The 19,615-nt window shown below is 55.4% G+C and overlaps 8 protein-coding genes across 8 annotated transcripts; 4 read left to right on the forward strand and 4 right to left on the reverse strand.

The window, feature by feature from the left end:
• Positions 1–677: 677 nt before the first annotated feature.
• On the reverse strand, positions 678–2,639 carry P884DRAFT_329820 (glycosyltransferase family 4 protein). Its single transcript, XM_069445653.1, has 3 exons — positions 1,976–2,639; positions 1,300–1,856; positions 678–1,224 (listed from the first exon to the last, which is right to left on the reverse strand). Exons 1-3 carry the CDS (start codon positions 2,324–2,326, stop codon positions 819–821), a joined length of 1,314 nt encoding a protein of 437 aa, XP_069297710.1. The 5' UTR covers positions 2,327–2,639; the 3' UTR covers positions 678–818.
• Positions 2,640–3,368: 729 nt separating this feature from the next.
• Positions 3,369–5,873, reverse strand: P884DRAFT_277756 (putative peptidase family-domain-containing protein; the record flags this gene model as incomplete). Its single annotated transcript, XM_069443115.1, has 5 exons — positions 3,369–3,515; positions 3,576–3,738; positions 3,912–4,474; positions 4,760–5,503; positions 5,595–5,873. The coding sequence occupies 5 exons, from the start codon at positions 5,871–5,873 to the stop codon at positions 3,369–3,371; spliced, it is 1,896 nt and encodes a 631-aa protein (XP_069297711.1).
• Positions 5,874–8,815: 2,942 nt separating this feature from the next.
• Positions 8,816–10,236, forward strand: P884DRAFT_277757 (aspartic peptidase domain-containing protein; the record flags this gene model as incomplete). Its single annotated transcript, XM_069443116.1, has 2 exons — positions 8,816–9,056; positions 9,143–10,236. 2 exons carry the CDS (start codon positions 8,816–8,818, stop codon positions 10,234–10,236), a joined length of 1,335 nt encoding a protein of 444 aa, XP_069297712.1.
• Positions 10,237–10,606: 370 nt separating this feature from the next.
• On the reverse strand, positions 10,607–11,897 carry P884DRAFT_285157 (uncharacterized protein). The gene is made up of 2 exons (XM_069443748.1): positions 11,201–11,897; positions 10,607–11,146 (listed from the first exon to the last, which is right to left on the reverse strand). The coding sequence occupies exons 1-2, from the start codon at positions 11,780–11,782 to the stop codon at positions 10,805–10,807; spliced, it is 924 nt and encodes a 307-aa protein (XP_069297713.1). The 5' UTR covers positions 11,783–11,897; the 3' UTR covers positions 10,607–10,804.
• Positions 11,898–13,043: 1,146 nt separating this feature from the next.
• P884DRAFT_200141 (uncharacterized protein) lies at positions 13,044–14,357 on the forward strand (the record flags this gene model as incomplete). The annotated part of the gene is made up of 2 exons (XM_069438277.1): positions 13,044–13,543; positions 13,613–14,357. The coding sequence occupies 2 exons, from the start codon at positions 13,044–13,046 to the stop codon at positions 14,355–14,357; spliced, it is 1,245 nt and encodes a 414-aa protein (XP_069297714.1).
• Positions 14,358–14,655: 298 nt separating this feature from the next.
• P884DRAFT_200480 (uncharacterized protein) lies at positions 14,656–15,396 on the forward strand (the record flags this gene model as incomplete). The annotated part of the gene is made up of 3 exons (XM_069438303.1): positions 14,656–14,851; positions 14,916–15,015; positions 15,162–15,396. Coding segments are annotated over 3 exons (531 nt in total), but the record flags the coding sequence as incomplete, so codon positions are not given.
• A 449-nt stretch (positions 15,397–15,845) lies between these two features.
• On the forward strand, positions 15,846–17,424 carry P884DRAFT_200673 (nucleophile aminohydrolase; the record flags this gene model as incomplete). The annotated part of the gene is made up of 2 exons (XM_069438312.1): positions 15,846–15,983; positions 16,063–17,424. The coding sequence occupies 2 exons, from the start codon at positions 15,846–15,848 to the stop codon at positions 17,422–17,424; spliced, it is 1,500 nt and encodes a 499-aa protein (XP_069297716.1).
• A 56-nt stretch (positions 17,425–17,480) lies between these two features.
• On the reverse strand, positions 17,481–18,739 carry P884DRAFT_259764 (Tim17/Tim22/Tim23/Pmp24 family-domain-containing protein). The gene is made up of 5 exons (XM_069441380.1): positions 18,457–18,739; positions 18,147–18,334; positions 18,026–18,038; positions 17,808–17,960; positions 17,481–17,740 (listed from the first exon to the last, which is right to left on the reverse strand). The coding sequence occupies exons 1-5, from the start codon at positions 18,523–18,525 to the stop codon at positions 17,699–17,701; spliced, it is 465 nt and encodes a 154-aa protein (XP_069297717.1). The 5' UTR covers positions 18,526–18,739; the 3' UTR covers positions 17,481–17,698.
• Positions 18,740–19,615: the final 876 nt, after the last annotated feature.

Here is a 19,615-nt window from a genome sequence, read left to right on the forward strand (position 1 = left end):
CCAACCTTAGAAGAAAGGCGAGGGAAGCATTGATAATTAGACTTCAAATAAACAAAAGGACTTGACTAGGAGGACAGTAAGAGTTAAATACCCAGACTGTGGTATACGCTTTGCGTACCTCGTATCGAGGCCCACAGCAGGCATGAAACTTAGCTTATGGCAATAGTAGGCTCGATACGTGGAGGATTAATAGCCCAGTATATAATAGAAGCGAAGCTTCTCCCTTCGCGTTTCAATGTGTAATTATATCTACATATTTCAGAGGCTTAATTGAAGCTTCGGTTTGATAAGATAACAAGGTAGGGACAAGACGCGAGAGAGGGCAATGAATGCTCTAAGGGAAGGAACGCTCAAATTAAGGGAAGAAGACCAAAAACCAATGAGCTTGAGTTCGAGCTGAAAGCATGTAATTAGTACGAGCCTCCGACGTGTTATTAGATGGAACTTCGACAACTCGGTACAATTCTAATTCCCTATGCTACCCAGCGAGTTTCATCGATCACTATTAAAAGGAAGGAACCCCGGGTGTGCCTCCGTTCAAAGACACTATCACGGCCCTGACAAAACATTGCCCTCTTCACCTAACATCTTAACAATGTCGAGGTAATCTACAAATTAAGCAAAGAAACTGTTAAATAGTCATATACGTAATCGCATAGAGAGTAAAATGATTTTGGTATATATCATTCTGTGTACTGCTACCTATGGCGCTCTAACGGGCTCTGCCCAAGCGACCGGTATGCACAAAGAGCCACATCGAGCGGGCTGGGTTCTAGGTGTTGGAGTGACCTAAGGAGGATCTCAGAACCATGGAATGCTTATGCCTGTTCCAGCATAGAGAGGAGCCACTTCTCGTGAGCACGAGGGTCCAGACTGCGGAGCCACTCGCCGGCCTTGGTGGCAGTGAGCATCTGCAGGGCCTGGTACTCCTCCCTATCGGTCATGACCTTTTGAAGAGCATCTTCCCACGGGCCAATGTCCTGATCAGGCACCACGTAGTCGCCGTTGGCATGGCGCTCACCAGTTACTTCCTTGACAGGGATGCAGTAGGGAAGGCCGATCTTCGCTTCGGGAAGGCCACCAGCGTTGGACGCAATGACGGGGATGCCCCGCAACTGAGCCTCAGTGACAACAATTCCCCAGGCCTCGTACCACAGGGATGGGGCAAGGAGAACCTTGACGCGGTCCCAGATCTCGTCGGTGTTCCGGGTAGTCGGCTCGATTCTAGCGAATTCGACTAGTTAGCATGCTCTGAGCACGGAAAGGGAAGCCGTCCATTCAAGGACCGATAAAACACACTTCACATTGGGAAGAGCCTGCAGCTGCTGGACATGAGCCGTTCTGGAGCCCCAGCTCTTCCAGGTGACAAACTTCATGTGGGGAAACTTCTGAGCAAGCGCGACCAGAATCGACAGGCCTTTGTGCGGGCAAGGATTGACCATGCCAATTTCTTCTTTGTCGATGTTGTTGCGAATGCGAGGCATGCCCCCAGACGTCTGGTCCAAGTAGGTCATGCAGGGATGAACGAGGAATGTGGTCTTCAGGCGGCCGTACTTCCAGGCGTAATCTTGGACCGCCTTAGAAACGGACCAGATCCCATCCAGCTCTCGCAACATCTTGTTCTCGACCACCGGCGATAAGCAATGGCCGTCGACACCGGCGACAAACGGACCAAAGGGCAGCTGCTCTGCCGTGTGGATGATGTTGATGCGCTTGAACATGTCGCGAATCTCATGCGACTCGGTAATCTTCATGGTAATGGGGTCGTTGAAGATGACATGGGTCGGCTGGAAACTGGCGATGTGCTCCGAAAAAAGGTTGATAAGGTTGGCCATGCGGCTTGTAAGCTCGTCACGCTGGCGCCAGTTATCATCAGTTTCCATCATCTTCGCGGAGACAAGACGAAGTAATAAAACCGCGAGTGGTTGTAGCGTACCTCCAAGTAGGCACGAGTGTCCTCCTAAAACTCACGGACCGGATAGGCTGCGTTGAACTCGGTGCGCGAAATGACCACGTTGTGAACCTTGTACTCATCGGTGAACGTCTTGACATACAGCTCATGGACCTTGCCGGCCGGGTCGACGACGGGCAGCGGCTGGTGGGTAATGTTGGGGCTAATGCCCTTGAGCTCGGCACGTCTAGCGTACTGGTCAATTTCGTCCTCAACAGCATAGCAGATCTGGGCAGTCGTGTGGCCCTGCATGCTCAGGCTGCGGAGAAGGCTGACGTTTGCCTTGTAACCACCCGACGAGGGAGTCAGACCCTGCGCCGTTTGAACGAGAAAGACCCGCATCATCGTGGGGCGCGCCCTGGTGTAAGCGGTCATCGTGAACGAACGACGGGGTAGATGACGACAGTAGGTGAGTGTCAGGTGCTAGGGCTGGAGGGATTCCTTGTCTCGTGCTGATTAAAAGCGGCGGCAAATGGACGAAAGACGGGGATTCTTCACCTGGATCTCGTCAGAGCGAGATAATTACCAAGATCGAGAGCTGCTCTTGGTATTGGTCGTTTGCCTTGTATAAGAATCGTTTCCCGTTGAAATGCGCCGAGATTGTGAGTAAAGCTCCCCGGGTCTGAAAGGAACGTGCGGAATGGGAAGAAGTTTGCGGAAGGAATTGAGGTTGGGAAGATAGCTAAACCTCGAAGTTTTGAACCCAGCCGGAGGGCGCCAGCAATCAGATAAATTGGAAAGAACGAGGATATTGGAACACACTCTAAAGCAGCCGAGCATTTATCAACACCCGAGTGAACCAATCAGCAGCGAGGCCTTGGTACAAGCTCTTTCCACGTCTGGGTTGTATCCTCCAACGGAACGGGACGCGGATTTGAGGCCGATGCAAAACGAACTCCACGCAACGCGTGGCGCTTTTAGCTGTGTGGGTAAACAGGATCGAACCTTCTGTTTGTTGTCGCTCTAATTACCTAACTAAGCGAGCTGTTCGTCGCATCATGATATATAGAGCTGCTGTCAGACAATAATAAGTAAAGAAAGACCTTTCCATTTTTTTGTTTGCCTGGTTCCTGATCTAATTACTTAAGAAGCCTACAAGGTAGGCAATGAACCATAAATATATGCCATAATTACCAAGAAAGCATTTCAAAGACCGAAAATTGGTTGAAGCACTAATTAACGTTGATTAATTAAACCATCTCAAACGGGTGTTTTGGAAAACAAGGTGTGAAATGGAAAACCCGAGTTTGATATGGGAGTGGAAATCAAGCGTGAACAATACATGATTAATTTATTAATTTAATCATCAATGCATCTATTGTTAGCACCCTTCACAGCAATCTGCAATCTCCCATCCACTCGATGCTGGCACCTCTCCCCTAGTCTCTCGTCAGCACCTGTGCGATTTTTACGTCTGCTACAACAACCCTTGGTATACAGCCTCTAGTTCTGGGTCTGAATCATCGTAATTGCCATCCTCGTCCTCGGATGTGCAATATTCCACTGCGTTCTTCTCGCATTCGTCGTCGCTCGTATCATCGTCGCCATCACTCTCTGGGTCACTCTGCGGAGATTCTAAAGTCAGCAACCTCCATGGTACAGTGAGAAAATAACGGCAACGTACTACTCGGGGTCTCTTGTTCCGGTGGCCCGCTTGCTCGGGCTTGTTCTGCAGCTTCTCCAGGTCGTAGACGGAGTCAGGGAGGACTGTGTTCCGAGGAGCGGTGACGATACCAAATTCATAGCACATGCCCCATCTCCCGCTGGTGCCAAAGAAGCCAATAATTCTGTGGTCCTTGGGCGGCACTGTAGCTCCTGTTAGCATCTTTCCATTCCAAGCCGTAGACATGGATCAGCCAGCATACCCAGCATTCTCACACTGGAGACGTCCCCTCTGCAGTTAAGCGCCCCCATCGCTTTGCCGTTGGAAAGCCACATCCGCAAGCCGCGCAATGCCCACGAATCCCCGTCCGTCACCGCAACCTTGGAGATTTCCACGCCCCGGGGAATGGCAAGCTTCCTGGCTTGGTGGCCGCCCATGCTGGGGTCCCGTCCATCAGGACCTCGTGGGCCACAAGGGATCTTGGTGCCGTCCTCGTAGTATACCTCAGCGCCGTCCAGGGCGCAGCCCACGCGGATATCGATCTTCGTCGCAGCCACAAGCTCTCCCTTACTGTCCCGCTTTTTCAGCAGTACGCCCCATTCCCAGCTGTCCTCATCTCCCCGATTGGTATCAGGGCGCGAGGACACGGACTGTTTCATAAGGCGGATATTGGTTCCGGGAACCCGGATGACAGTCCGCGTCCTGAAAAGTTCCCAAACGTTAGCGATCGAGCACTGCTTGCCGTTCATGGCAGTGACCTCCAGAGCGAGGGGGCGTTTTGTGCCGAATTGCTTCACGAGATCCATGCGCGAGTAGTTGAGGGCGTTGAGAGGGTTGGCAATGGAGAATGTGTTATCTTTCTCTTTCTTTCCCCCCTTTGGCGAGAAGATCACTTGCGCAATGCCCGCGTCGCATCGCACCTCCACGCCCGCGGCATCGAGCTCTCCGTCCTCGCTCTCCACAATGTTAACCGTTGGCGCCTCCTTCGACAGCTCCGCGTCCCCAGGCATCCAGAAATGCCTCAGCGCGCGGAACCTCAGCGCGTCGCTCAGTGCCCACCGGCACCCGTGCTCCGCCTCTGGCGCGACCATCACCAGCCTGCCCGCCGCCTCCCGGACGCCTCCGAGGAACGCTTTGGGCCAGTCGGGCGAGTACCCGCGCTGCATGATGCCCTCGGTGTGCGGCGCGCCGAAGGCGTGCCCGACCTCGTGCAGGAACGCGCCCTGCCCGACGGCGCACGCCTGCCACATGGTGTTGCACTCGCCATTGTCGTTGCCGACCGTGTCGTCCGGCGGCGTCGCGTCCAGCAGGCAGGCTGGTACCTCCTCCAAGAAGCGCGGCCAAGCGTACGTCAGGTGGCTGCCGAATATGCCCAGCGATAAGCCGGCCGGGTTGTGGCTGCCGAGGGCGGCGTGCGCGAGGATGTACGGTTTGCTTTGGCCACTGTTCGTGCTGCTGCTGCTGCTGTTGCCGGTCAGGTCGTAGTGGCTGTCGAGGATAAGGCCGGCGACGATAGGGCGATTCTGGGTAGTGAAGGGCGGCCCATGGGCAAGAAGAGCATCGGAGAAGATTCTGTGAAGCTCGTTCGCTTGACGAGCATGCGGATTCTGCTGCGCGAGCTGGGCGTCGCGAAGTTCGGCAACCGTTCTCTCGGTGCGGATGAGATGAACCTTGGGGACCGTAGACGCGGTCGGCACATATAGGGAGCGTTGGCTCAGGGTGTCGGTGGTCCACTCTTCCTCGAGCCGGAAGGACCGGCGACCGAGGCCTTTGGCGCGCAGGTCCTCGGCTGTGAGGGCTTGCCACATGTACGCAGTCATGCGAAACTTGGAGATGGCGGCGTCCAGGCTGGAGTGGGCGCTGGAAAGACTTCCCAGTTTTGCCGGTGGGCAGTCGATCAGCAACGGGGAATCTTTGGCAATCAGGATAGCCAGGTGCAGGGGCGGCGTCTGGAGAAGAGGGACGTAGCGAATGGAGAGCTGGTGACAGGTGAGCAAAAAGAGCAGATGACCCCGGACGAGGACTCATAAGCCCCCGTACCTCAAGGCGACATGGGGCATCCTCGCCAGAAGTGATGATGATCTTGTTGATACCGGGCGACAGGAGGACGAGGGCTTTGAAGTGGCCACGACACATTGGCCACCGCTGTTCGGGAAACAGCGTTTTATCCGAGTCGTCATTGGTCTCGACGCGGATATAACCCTCGTCTTGTTCGAGAGCCAGGCTTGTGCTGCACCTGCCTGACACGAGAATGCATCGCTGGTACACCTCAGTCACCTCAGCGCCATCGCCGGCAGGGAAGTTGTCCACTTGTAGCATTGTGGGCAGTCGTACTCATGCAAGGTTGAAGAACTGGTTGGAATCCTATCCTCCGACAGCGAGCTGAGGATTATGTGGGAGAAGTTCACCTCTTTTAAATAAATTCCTCGAGTTCCCTTAAAAGGAATCAACAATAGATTCAAGGAGCTGCGCGGTTAACAGTTTGCAGTGTGATTTGCTTGCGAGCCTGTTAGCAGGAACCTGATTCACTTAGTGTGGCGGGACCCCCACTCACTATTGGTTCCTGGTCTCCTCAGGCAGTATCCGTACACTAGGCAGCCAGTGGATCCCCAGGCCATTGTGGGGTGCTGGTGCCTAGCCAAAGAGCCGTTTCCATCGGGCGAGACTTCGGATCTCAATGTTCCTCGGGTCAATGCTCCTGCATCGACACGTGCAGGAACCCACAAGAGACTAGGGATGCCCCAGCTTTGGAGATTTGATACCCAATGTGAGCCTCATCGCGAGTTTCCGCCGAACATTCCGCAAAACTCCAAGGTTGCGTTCTGTCGCTGCTGACGTTATCATGCACAGCGGGTTTTATTAACAATACTCCGTACGCTGGTTTCAATTTACTAAACTGGACACCGCAGCCAACCTTGCGATGTCTTGCCTCAAGTTCAATTGACACAGTCTGCCAAATCTGCAGCGTTAGTGCCGAACGCAGCGGTAAGCTCGAGTAAGCTTTGGAGAGATCTTTGCAGCAGGTGGCTTGAAGGTCCAAAAGGTGCCTTGTTGAACTATCTACGGAGTAGATCTGTACAAAGGAGAAAAAACGAGTTAGACAAAGGAAATGGTCAATGCGTTCGTGAGCGCCTCACGCGCTGTGCCAAGCGCGTGGCTAGTGCTTTAGAAGCTCCAGCGCTTGTGATTTAGCACTGTACTCGTAGCACTCACATTTGGTAGGCGGAAGGGGGAGAGATATAATCGCAATTCCGCGCCTCCGATTCCGCGCTCGCGACTGGCGTTTAGAATGGCGCTGGCGCTGTGAACACCTTCAGGAACAATGACTGGCGCGTTTGCCTGTTTTACCAGAGTAAAGATTCTGATGGCTCTTTTCGCCGGCATTTGGCTGGCAAGCCTTGTCAACACGGAGTTCACGTATCTGTTTTTAACACCTTCAGGGAACCACGAGTCAACTCGGCAGAGCCTTCATCGTATGACCAAGATGGTTATTGGTGGACTGGCGAGATTGCAATCCTGCTGACCAGATAAGCAAAGGTCCACCCAGCAGAACCCTCGCGATTCCCAACGACCAAGTCACCGCGGCCGAATGGTGACGATATCGCAAGTCTCGCGGTCTAGGGCTGTGAACGAGAGCTGCTTGACAGTTGCTAATTCATTTTTTCAACGGTAAACGAATCTGCCATCCAGGAGTTGGATTGAGAGAGGATGTTGAAAAGTTGGCTAGCTGAAGACACGGAGGAGGTTGCTTGGTTCAGCCGTCCTGAGTTGGTTCAATTGTTGAGTTCTTTTTCTTGGAGGGCGCGTATCGTGTGGTGTGGATTTGGTTTGAAACGGTCTCTGGACACGGCAGGCCGAACGCAGACAACTCCGTTAATTTGATACAACATGCTTCTACGGGGGAGAGATCGAATGGCGGCCGAGGCCAACGGACCAAAGTACTCATCTAGGAGGTGTGGACAAGAGGTCAGAATAAGCTCACTGTCAGAGTGGGTACATAGAACGAAATAGCATACAGAGTACGGAGTACGGACGTACTGTGTAGTGTAGTACATCGAGTGAGTAGCGGAAATAGTTAGTGGACTGCAAGCCTAGTCAGAAGCAAGGGTCTCGCCCTTGGCGGAATGATCAATCAGCCCCATCCGGAAGTGGATCGATCGCGCCCCAACAGGGTTCATCTGATGGTTGTTTGCGGAGCGCTGCGCAGTTGACGGGAACATAGTGTAACACAGACCGAGAGCCAACGTTTATCCACGTATTCAGGACTTTGCCGTGGAACCGTTCATGAAGTGCTTGGTCACAGGTGTGAATGAGTTTTGGCAAACCACTTGAAGGGTGAGGATCCTCTTTAACGCCGTAAAACAGGGCACCAGAGCGAGACGGCTTTCTTGGCCGTGGCGCTGCAGGCAGATCCACTCCAAACAACCCCCCGAAGTCCCGGTCTTCAGCGCGGGGCCCACAGGGGTGTTGCCATGCTTCATGCATGTTTGTTTTCTGCGTACTTCGTAACACAGCACACAGCACACTGATGTGATGTACTCCGTACCGAACTTGTTTAAACCAGTAACTACCCCATTGCTTCTGAAGTGCTTACGCCACATGAATCCATTGATGACTATTATCAATAGGGCGGGTGAGCTTACCGATCACAGGGGCCCTCTCAGCTCCCTTCCACAAGCTTGTCGGGCTCAGCTGCCGCCCAATAGTAACCGTTCGTCAGAGATATCCTGGCATTCCTTACCAGGCTAAGACCCAGCCGCACCCCGCCTCACTGCTGCTCTTTGGGGCAGTGGGAGAGGCTTTAACTAATTCCAGAACCCCGGCACGCCCGGCCACGCCCCACCCTCGATTGGTCCTACGACGGGGCTATTGTTGTGTAACAAAGGGAACGCTAAATCTAAAACCATGCGAGATCCCTAGCAATCAACGACTCGATGTGATCTGCTGCTCTCCCTCTTTCTGCCTCTCCACCTTGGGGCGGTAACACTCGTTTTCTTATTTTTTTTAAATCTTTCTTTTTGCCCTTGCCCTGGGGGGCAGCGAGACCGATCGAGACGCGCCGCATGCTTCCGGTCATTTTCGCCGCGTCGCTCTTGGCGCTGGCAGCGACCGCCGCGACTGCCTCGTCAGGGCGTACCGTTACACGTGGAAATGGCATCGTCCGGTCCCCCCTCCGGCCGGTCGCGGGTCCGGGTCCGAAACTCCGGGTCCGACAGAACGAAGTGGAGGTGCTCAACCAGAGGACCGGGACACGTTATGGGATGGAGATCGAAATCGGAACCCCACCACAGAAAGTGACGCTCATTGTCGACACCGGTTCGCCCAACACGTGGGTGAACCCGCAATGTGAGACATCCAACACGCCGTCCGACTGCGCCAAATACCCGCAGTTCGACTACGCTAAGAGCAGCTCGATCAACATCACCGATTATGTCGACGTCCTTCGGTACGGCTCGGGCAGCGCGACAGTCCAATACGTCTACGAGACGGTGTCGATAGGATGTGAGTGCGAATGGGGCCTTCGCTGTCCGGGCGGCGACTTTCATGTGCATATGCCGTATCTAACACAACGTGGTTGTCCCGCACAGCCGCAACGCTCAAGGACCAGATCATCGGCATCGCCCTCGAGTCGGAAGACATCCCGCTTGGCATCCTAGGCCTATCACCGCCGGTCCGAGGCGTCAACCAATACCCCTACATTCTCGACACCATGGTGGACCAAGGCCTCATCAAGAGCCGCGCCTTTAGCCTCGACCTACGCGGTGTCGACAACCCCACCGGCGCCGTCATCTTTGGCGGCATCGACACGGGCAAATACATCGGCACGCTCGCCAAGCTCCCCATCATCGCGCCGTCGAGCGCCCCCGGCGGCGCAGATCGCTACTACATCACCATGACGGGTGTCGGCCTGACGCTCCCAGACGGGACCATGGTGCGGTCGGAAGAGCTCGACGTGCCCGTGTTTCTCGACTCGGGAAGCACGCTGTCGCGCCTGCCGACGGTCATACACCAGGCGCTCGCGGCGAGCTTCACCGAGGCCATGCTCGACCAGGAGAGCGGCCTGTTCATCCTGCCGTGCGAGTACACGGACATGGCCGGCTCGATCGACTTCTACTTCGCCGGCAAGACGATCCGGGTGCCCCTCCGCGAGTTCATCTGGCGCAGCGGCGACTACTGCATCCTGGGCGTGGCGCCCGAGGACGACGAGCCCATCCTGGGCGACACCTTCCTCCGCGCAGCCTACGTCGTCTACGACCAGGACAACCGCAACGTGCACCTGGCCCAGGCCGCCGACTGCGGCACCAACCTCGTCGCCATCGGCTCCGGCGAGGACGCCGTCCCCAGCTCCACCGGCCGCTGCACCGAGCTGCCCACGCCCACAGGCGATCCCACGCGCACGCGCGCGGGCAGCTCCAACCTGGACATGACGGCCACCCGGCCGCCCGCCAACACTTTCACCGGCCGGCTGCCGACGGGGATCGTCGGCGGGCCCGGCCCGGCCAGGGACGGCAGCACCACCACCGTCACCGGCGGCGGATTGCAGCCGATGTTGCCCACGGGGTCGCCCAAGGGATCAGAGGGTACGGAACAAAATGCCGCCGGCAGGGCCGTCGATTCTGGGCTGGGAGCAGCGGTGGCCGCCGTGTTGGGGGTGGTCAGTCTGCTGGTTTTGATGCTCTAGTTGGGTTATTGGCCCGAATTTTTTTTGTTCTATTTTCTTCTTCTCCCTCTCTCATTCTTGATGCCTGTGTTAATCAGCTAGTGAGAGAGCATCCTTTTGCCTCGGGAGATATATATATATATATATATATATGCTGGGTCCCAATCATGAGGTTGGCTTCTATGGATTCAGATTGAAAGGGATATGATTGCTTTAGAAAGAAACATGACCCGCTGCGAAGCCGAAATCTCAGCCAACTACGTACAACTCGGCCTGGAGCCGTTTTCCACGCCGCACCAGGAATGCCTTTCTGCTCGTGGGGCACTCTTTCAAACAGTCAGCGGCTCAAGCGCCTGTGGTGCTAAGAAGAGACAAGGGTCTTCTGCTTTGACCGTCAGTGGTGAGCGAGATTTAAATGCTCTTGCCATGCTGGAATTTAGCAGCCCGGTGCTAGGACAAGTCTTGGAGATGACATGCGACTAGAGTTGCAATGCTAACTTTTGCACCATCCAGAAATTTGATGGACGGCAGAGTAGCGGTCAACCCAGGAGTAAGCAGTCTAATAGTGGTCTAAGGTGTCTGGCGCTAGTTATTTCTTCCTAAGTCCAATATTTGCTGAACTCACTTGAAACATGTAGGATATTCTCTGCATAACCACAATATTATTCCGCGGAAGAGAGTCGCCAAACTTCTTCGCTATCCAACTACACAAAAACCAGCGGGAGTTGGGTTCCAATACAGCGTAGGCGAGGAAGCTAAGCGGCAAAAACGAAGCGTGTTCAAAGTCAACAATATAGAGACGAGGACGGCCATCGGGGTCGGTAGTGAACATGAAGTTCTCGTCATTGAAATCGGTATAGCAAAAAACGAGTTCTTTCTCAAGAGCGACCTTTGGCGGGTGAGGGTTATTACGGTATCCGCGTTCTGCAACCTGCAAGGCGCCTTTCAGCAAAGGTATACCCAATGTCCATTGTGGCAGCCATACCCTATTTAAGTGGTCTTGCAAATCCTGAATGGTAGGGTACACAACTGGGGCTGTGTGGTCTTTGAAGAGCAAGTGTTTGATGCGGCGTTCACCGCGCGTGTATGGGCCTGGAGTTGCGCCGGCTGGGACAGGCATATTGCTTAGCAAACGGACTCCCTCAGCAATTATATCGTAGTAGCGAGACTTGTTGTGTTCCCAAGTGCGAGGGTCGAATTTTGTCGCAAATTGCTGGACCGGGGTTGCTGCGACGAGTTGCATGATGATGAAGGTTAAACCGCCTCTGCTGAACATCTTGAAGACCTCGGGAACGTGGATATTACAGCTGGGGTTCCTCTGCCGTTCTTGGCGCAGCCAGTTGAACGCGAGCATCTGCATGTCTCCCTCGGCCTGCTTCTCGGGGCCACCAAACTTGACGAAAACCATAGGGCGGTTAGGCGGGTAAGCAATGAATGGGGCAAAGAGCGTCTGCGCCCGCTGGAAGAGATCCTCTTCGGAGATAGTCTGGGCGAATTGCCTCGCGGCCGCATTTGCGTCCGGGGGGGCGCCAGAGGGCGTTGGTGCCACGCCGTTGCTTGGTTGCATGATTTAGTATCTGGGGTGCAAAGAAAGAAAACTGACGCTTGAGATGTTGAGTACGAAAAATGGAAATAGGTAGCTCGGCACTTGATATCGAGATGAATGGTGAATGTTGGACAACGGCGGTAGGGATGGGGGTTGTGTAAACGAACGGTCGTAGGGAAGGCGATTGGCCGCCCAACATATAGACCCCGTAACGGGTTGATCAAGGAGTGGGCCTGCGGAATTAGTGGCTTGGCATCGAGGAGGCGACCTTGTGTAGGGCGGCACAGCCGGCAAAATCCGCGTTTGATCTTGATTGTAAGCCGAATTGTGGCGAGAAGCGAGAAGGCCGCGTGGTACAGAAACAGGGTGATTCGAACGTCATCACGATTAGATTAAGTCCTAAATCCGACAGCAGCGGGTTTCAGACTTGGACCAATATGATCTAACCTCACCGCGCCCTGTACACTGTCAGAGTTGCGGACCAGAGTAAGATGGCCTGTTTCAAACCAGCAAATGACTGACTGTAACTGAAGGATGCTGCGGCGGGAGAACATGTGCATGTGGTAAGAAGAATCACTTGCGTAAGTAATTCGAATAAACCTTCACCTTAATATCCCCCCCTCTGCTTAATAATACCTGGTAGTTAGTCCGAGAACTAAGATAAAAATACATTGGTTGTTGGAACCACTGCGCGGTTTAAGTCGAACGTCAGATATCACGATATTGATTGGAATGCAGCCATCATAATATCACACACCACGTGGCCCTCGATAATCTAGGTAGCAAATGGCAATCCCATCTGTAAGCAGTTACTTTAACCCGAAATTCCCATAGAATTTTATTTGTTTGGTAACCGGACTAATTTTAGCACCAAAAGCTGACCGTGTAACTTAAGAGGCTCGTCTCTGTTTCACCCCCCAAGTCTGGTCAGACCAAAGTACTTGTGCTTCTACTGGGCCACGTCTAATTTTGGCATTATCCAGTCTATACTAAGCCATGTTCATTTTTGGCATCATCTACACAGTTTGTGCCTCAGTGGTGAAGCTTAACCAACAAGATAATTATCAGGATTCACTTGACAGCTGCTAAAGATGACGAAGAACATTCTTATAAGTAGGCTTGGTGACACTTCGACTGACGACCTAGCTATTCGTCTTCATTCGCATCGACAATCAGCGCCTACCCCTTTACTTACCACTCTTCCTCTACTAGTGAAAGGAACATTTGACAAAACACGCCTAAAGGAAATAGCAAACCTCAAAATCACAACCCACTGCCCATCATGGCCTCATATGATCCCGCGGATAACATCACGAACGAGGCCGCCAATGTTTACGACGCGCGCGATGTGCCGAGAGCAACTCCCCAACGCTTGAAAAATCTGTATGATGCTCTGAACGCGCAAATTGCACACTTCACGGTCGAATTCCTCTACACCAACGAGGTCAAGCCCCATGTCGTGTTCAAGCTTAACTTCGGCTCTCCGATAGGCCCAGGCAACCGAATCCACTCTGTGCGCGTTTCCATGGAGCTCGGCGAAGGCGAGGAGCATGGCGAGCAGGGCCCCGGAGCCTGCCAGATCAAGCTCTGTGGCTACACGGGCCGGACGACACGCGCAAGCGCTGGCTTCCAGTTCGATCTCCGGCGTTCGATCACCCTTGCCGACATGATCCACTTGATCAATGGCACGTATCCTGCGCTGCAAAACACCATGAGAACCGACATGAAACCTTTCGATTTTGTGGATATCAACAATTACTTTGACGGATGCCGCGACTGGATGTAAGTCTCCCTGTCCTGTTGCGTCCGGGAAAACGTACCGAAATTTCAAGTTACTAACGACCACTGCAGCGCTCAAGTCTTCGTCCGGGCGCATGCCGCAGGCGTGGTGGGCTGGACCATTGTGGGCATTCTTGGTCCCGAAGGGCAACAATTGCGACGCGAGAGCCTGCGTCCTCAGCCGGGGGCACGAGTAACTCCTATCGACTGGAATAGTGCAGGCTTCCATGACGTTATTGGCAAGTTCTTTGGGCAGCCAGCCTCGGCCGGCTCGGCCACTCCAGTTGTCTACTACCGCGATCTCCCGGTCGAGAACGGTCACTTCTGGGCACGGGGCTTCTCGCGTTATGTCACTGTCACCGACCTGCAGCGGCAGCATATACTGCCGTACAGAGTGCCCCAGCCTAACACCGGCGCGCCTGGCAACACTGCCGGGCGTGGCGGTGGTGCTGCTGCTGGCGCTGGACGCGGTGGTGCTACTGGCGCTGGACGTGGTGGTGCTGCTGGCGTTGGTAGCGGTGGTGCTGCTGGTGCTGGACGCGGTGCTGTCACTGGCGCTGGACGTGGTGCTGCTGCTGGCGTTGGAAGCGGTGGTGCTGCTGGCGCTGGACGCGGTGGTGTTACTGGCGCTGGACGCGGTGGTGTCACTGGCACTGGAAGCGGTGGTGCTGCTGGCGCTGGACGCGGTGGTGCTGCTGGCGCTGGACGCGGTGGTGCTGCTGGCGCTGGACGTGGTGGTGCTGCTGGTGCTGGACGCGGTGGTGCTACTGGCGCTGGACGCGGTGGTGTTACTGGCGCTGGACGTGGTGGTCTTTAGGGAAGCGGGTGAGGCTAAAGTGCCAAGTCCAAAACTGGCAACGCTAGATTTTGTTGCCTGGCATTTGTGCTAGTTTGTTACTTGTGTGGAGAAGGGAAGAAGGGAAGAAGAGAGGCAGAGAGGCAGAGTTGGCGGAGTGTTGTATTGTAGTCTCACTATCTGGAATAGTTTTGAGACAGTGGAAGATGGAAGGGGGCAATAGGTATTCCGCTCTGCTCTGGAAGCTCTAGGCGGCTAAGATCAGATTTATAAAGAGTCCTAACGTTAACGCGATTGTATAGCGAGTGGCAATGTATAAGGCACCTGCGGACAAGCCCTGTCGGATTCGTCCGTCTCCGCCCTGACCAACCGGACCGAGAAGGTGGACCTGAATGTCCTATCGGGCAGGGAAGCCTGCGAGAAACTGCAGAGGGACTTCTTGGACAACCTCGACTCAGCCTGCTTTGCCTTCGCCCCGGGAGACCGCTGGACTGGTATCACGGCCAAGGTTGAGTGTGTTTCGGTCCGTGCTAGAGTCAAGGAGCACTCCGAGGATTCTGATTGTTGTTTCTTTGATAGCTCTCTCCGGCAAAGAATCTCCCGAACCCATCTTCAGGCGGCAGAACAAAACTTCGAAGTGCTGGCCAGTACTGCCCAAGAGCGACGACCTGACTCTCTGGTCGAGGAGGTTAACAGGACGGTAAGCCCAGTGTCCATCCACACCCTCCCTCCTCTTTGACCTGAGCCCCGGGAAAAACCGACGGTTGCTGGTTGTCTTTGGCAGGGTGACTACAATGCGTCGACCCTCATCAAGAACCTGTTCAGCATCGCCCCGATCCTGACCATCTTCTTCCCTGGCGACGGCGATGACAACCTGGTGTCGGAGACGACGGCGCAGTTGACATGTGTGAAGGCAATTGATTTGACCACGGCCATCAATGAGACGCAGTCACCGAAAGACGGAGATGGCGACAGCGCTGCCGGCCGATTGTCGGACAGTGGAAGATTGGCGATCTGGGTTAGCATGATGTCCATTGTCTTTGTGCTGCTTGGATATTAATTAAGGTCTGTAGTCTTTCGCGACTGCGATATCTTAGTGTTGTTTGAATGATGCATGTCGAAATTTGTATGTATTCCGTACAGATGCCCGTCTGACTCTCTCGATTACGAATCTCCCAAGTGATCCGATGTTCAGTGAGTTGTGCCCCTTGCCCCGCACGCAATGCCGTGATTGGGCACAGAGCTTTGGCGGCCAGGGGCGGAAGCTCACCTATTGGCCAGACAGTCTCGAACTTCGTGTGAAGGAGCCAAGGAACCTTCGTGTAGCATTGTCAATGTGCACGACCTTATCTTCAGCGGAGAACCCGGCTTTCGCTGGCTCGACGACTGACACCGCCTTCGCGAGTTCAACCTCTGATCCCTAGCGCTTCGTCTGTTTTTGGCACGCATCGTTACCCATTGTCCTTCACCCCGCTTCGGAGTGTTGCAGGTTTAGCATTTTGTAAAATTATGGAGTACAAGCGGCAGCAAGCTTCTTCGCCCAAAGTCCCCCCTCGGCTGATAATTCACGGCGGGGCGGGCAACATCACCCCGTCGAACTTGACGCCGGACCGCTACGCCGAGTTTCGCACTGCCCTTTTAACCATTGTAAGATCTCTGCCCATTCCCTTTCTCCATACCGCCGAGAGCACTATTACAACCCACTAACCGTGCCATCCGTCTCCAGATCTCCAAAGCCCACTCCTATATGACGACGCCCTCCCCGGACGACGGCAACGGGGCTGGCGGCGAAAAGCTACCCACGGCTCTCGCCGTGGCGACGCATGCCGTTTCCCTGCTCGAGGACGACCCGCTCTTCAACGCCGGGCGGGGTGCCGTCTTCACGCGCGACGGGCTCAACGAGCTCGAGGCCTCCGTCATGGTCTCCCGTGGCCGAGCCAAGCGCGCCGCCGCCGTCTCCGGGCTCCGCCGCGTGCGTAACCCCATCCTGCTCGCCCGCGAGGTGCTGCGCCACGGCGACGCCGACCTCCGCCCATCCAAGCCCGGCCGTCTCGCCGCTGCCGCCGATGCTCTGGCCACTGATGTTGCTGCTGCTGCTGCTGCTGCTGCTGCTGCTGCTGCTGCTGCTGCTGATAATGATGATGATGATGCTTCGAGCGCGCAGCTAAACGTTCCCAGCGCGCAGGGGCACACGCACCTGCACGGCGCGGCGGCCGAGCAGCTGGCCGAGAAGTACGGCCTGGCCCTGGTGGACGAGGGGTATTTCTGGACGAAGAGACGGTGGGAGGAGCACGTACGGGGCTTGGAGAGGGAGAGGCGCGGGGGCGGCGGCTTGGCGGCCACCTGGAGCAAGGACGAGTACGTGCCGCAGGGCACAGTGGGCGCCGTGGCGCTTGACGAGGACGGCATCGTCTGCGTCGCGACGAGCACAGGCGGGCTGACGAACAAAGTAACCGGGCGTATCGGGGACACTCCCACGGTTGGAGGGGGGTTCTGGGCGGAGGAGTGGGTCGAGCGCGCGCAGTCCGGCGGGGGATGGAGTCGGCAGCCGGTCGTCACGTTGGCTGGTGCGCTCCGGAGCTGGGTTGCAGATTGTCTGCCCACGCCCTGGCTCTATACGCCTCTTCCGGCCGGAAGGGGTGAGCTAGTCACCACGCGGTCGGTCGCTGTTTCGGGCACCGGCAACGGAGACTCCTTCGTTCGGACCGCGGCCGCGAGAACAGTCGGCGCCCTTGCACGCTTTGCCGGCGATTCCTCCCGCGTAGCAGTGGCCAAGGTCGTTGGGCCAGGCGGCGAAGTCCAGAGAAGCGCTGGGGATAGATGGGGCAAGACCGGTGAGGGTGAGGGCGGCATGATCGGTGTCGAGTGTGTCGTGGTGAGAGACGCCGAGGGCAGCGTGGTTGAGGTCCGGTCCGAGCTGCTCCAAGACTTCAACTGCGGCGGCATGTTTCGAGCGTGGATCGATGATCGCGGTGTCGCCGTCGCTCGGGTATTCCGTGAGGGAGAGGAGGTACCGGACACATACGCCGGCGAAGGACGGCCCGAGAACCCTCGTGCGTGGTCTGGGGAGAAGGTGGGCTTAGTCTGACAAGTTCAGTAAAGAATCCTAGATTGGGAGATGGACAGGTCGCCTGGCTTCAAGATGGATATTATTCTTTTTTGCAGATATTCCCGCTGGCCGCCGCTGCCGCTCAACTCCGTGGCAAGCGTAACCGACCGATTCTATGTTACAGCGAACGCCGCCACCAATATGCTGACCGTCATAAATGCATACAAAAATACACATCCGGGCTTTGCCGAGAGCCCGGAGAAGAGTTGGGTGTGTTGAAAGGCCGTCACTAAGCATTCCGGATCGTGGCGCTCTACGCGAGCATCTTCTCGCCCGAAGGAGGTGGTTGCGGCGCCTTCGATCCATTAGCCCAAGCCCACGCCCACGCTGAACAGTTGAACCGAAACAATTTGTTTACTTACCTCCAGCTTTGTGGCACCCGCAAACATCTTCTGGAATCCAATACCGACGCCCTCGATGACGGCAAGTAGGATCGCACAACTAATGGCACCGTTCCTCGCCGCCTTGTATCCGCCTCGGATAGCCAACGAGCCGCCCGTGAAGAACCCGGCAATCTGTTGTTGTGTTAGAGTCTGTCATTCGTAATGGAATATTCGCGACGGAACACGGGGCTACTTGCAATCGCATTGTACCTGCCACGGCGTCAGCAGAGTCGTTAAGCAACGAAGAGATCCACGGGACCGCCGTTCGCTGGGGTAAGGCAGCGGGATTCAGGGTCCAGCCAGAGTTGGAGCACTTACGCATCTTCCTTTTTCCTGATGCCCTTGACGGCGCAGTCGAATGTGCTGAACAAACCACCCCAAACGCCGAAGTTGCCTCCCAAAACTGGGGCGCGCATCTTGATCGCTGTGATGGCGCCTAGCCTCCGTTCGCCATACGGGCTGTTCCTGAACCCTTTAACACCATGCCAGATCGTGCCTCCAACAGCCTATTGGGAAACGTCACATTAGCGGACCGACTCCGTGGCGCAACCGAGGCAATATGACAGCGCGCTTCGTGGGCTAAAGCGCATCGAAGCGAATGCCCAGAATCGGATTAAGAAAGACATACACCCATGCAGAAAGCACCGCCGAAGTCATTGAGAATGACCCAGGGGCAGGGGTCACGGGTGTGATCCATCTTGGCCTGTTCTCTGAAATCGAACGGAGGAGAGGGAGGAGGACGGCTACGTTCAGCGCGTCGCTGTGTCTAGATGTCGCAAACAAAAAGGCGGCGGAGCAGACTCCAGATCTGTGGAGACCGATGTCGATGAGCCGGCGCGCGCGTGCGGTTATCGTCGATGGATGGGTAAGGCGGTAAGGCGTCGTTATCGGTGGTGATGTCTGCAAATTCGCCGCGATGATGATAGAAACCGAAGAAAATTGTTCCGTGACAGGGATGTTGTGCACAGGCCATTTCACCAGGGACCCATCGGCTCGGACCCGCAGTTGCGAGATAAAGTGCGCTTTTGGTGGGTCACCGGTTCTCGGAGTTCGATGAATCGTTTTTGGGCTTCACCCATGAACCAGCTACTACAGAGTAATGATTTTGCGCGATGAGCTTCTCAGGCCACACTACGGAGTACTGTACGTAGTTGGTAGTGTACCCGATGTGCAAACCGCTGTCAATTTTCAAGATTGTGTACTTGATCCTTCTCTTTTACTTTGACTCAATTCCAACAGAATAGAACGTTTCTGCTAGTGGAAAATGTTGTCCAACTTTTCCTTGCCGCCGCGCGACGGGAGGTGTGAAAGATATACTTCTGGATGCTTTCACCACGTCTTCTTCAGGTTGCATCGCGGCATCAACTTCTCAGAACGGCAGCCCTACGCAGTAGTGTACTGCACCGGCAGGGATGATACATACGTGGTATGCTTCTCCCCGGAACTACGCAGTGGTCCGCCAGCCCCCCACCAACCGAATCCGCCAAGGAGGGACCAACCTCTGACCCCGGGAAGTCCCCCCCAAGGTCGAGCAGAGACTTTGTCCTGTTTGCTTCGTGGCATCCGTTCTGTCGCCGACTCGGAATCCACTGCCAATGAGCTATATCAGGAGCAGCGGGCCCCCCTCGCAAAGCTCTCTTGCTCGCGCTGCCGATCGGTTTGCCCTCTCTCCACTGCCTTGAGCCGTAAAAGCGGTGAGATGCTTCCGTCCTTCTTCTTCCGACCTGTTCGCTCCGGGATATGAAAGTGCTCGCGATGGCGCACGCTGCCCCTGATCTCACGTCATG

This window comes from Thermothelomyces heterothallicus (assembly GCF_042370625.1).
Source record: "Thermothelomyces heterothallicus CBS 202.75 unplaced genomic scaffold P884_scaffold_11, whole genome shotgun sequence".
Taxonomy (NCBI): Eukaryota; Fungi; Ascomycota; class Sordariomycetes; order Sordariales; family Chaetomiaceae; genus Thermothelomyces; species Thermothelomyces heterothallicus.

Bases quoted from the DNA above. Each gene is read 5' to 3' on its own strand.
- P884DRAFT_285157 (XM_069443748.1), bottom strand. From the start codon at position 11,782: ATGCAACCAAGCAACGGCGTGGCACCAACGCCCTCTGGCGCCCCCCCG. The intron at 11,147-11,200 runs GTATGGCTGCCA...GGCGCCTTGCAG, and splicing joins TGCAAGACCACTTAAATAGG to GTTGCAGAACGCGGATACCG.
- P884DRAFT_329820 (XM_069445653.1), bottom strand. From the start codon at position 2,326: ATGACCGCTTACACCAGGGCGCGCCCCACGATGATGCGGGTCTTTCTC. The intron at 1,857-1,975 runs GTCCGTGAGTTT...AACTGGCGCCAG, and splicing joins AGTTCAACGCAGCCTATCCG to CGTGACGAGCTTACAAGCCG. The intron at 1,225-1,299 runs GTGTGTTTTATC...CGAATTCGCTAG, and splicing joins CAGGCTCTTCCCAATGTGAA to AATCGAGCCGACTACCCGGA.
- P884DRAFT_259764 (XM_069441380.1), bottom strand. From the start codon at position 18,525: ATGGATCACACCCGTGACCCCTGCCCCTGGGTCATTCTCAATGACTTC. The intron at 18,335-18,456 runs GTATGTCTTTCT...GTTTCCCAATAG, and splicing joins GCGGTGCTTTCTGCATGGGT to GCTGTTGGAGGCACGATCTG. The intron at 17,741-17,807 runs GTAAGTAAACAA...AATGGATCGAAG, and splicing joins CGGGTGCCACAAAGCTGGAG to GCGCCGCAACCACCTCCTTC.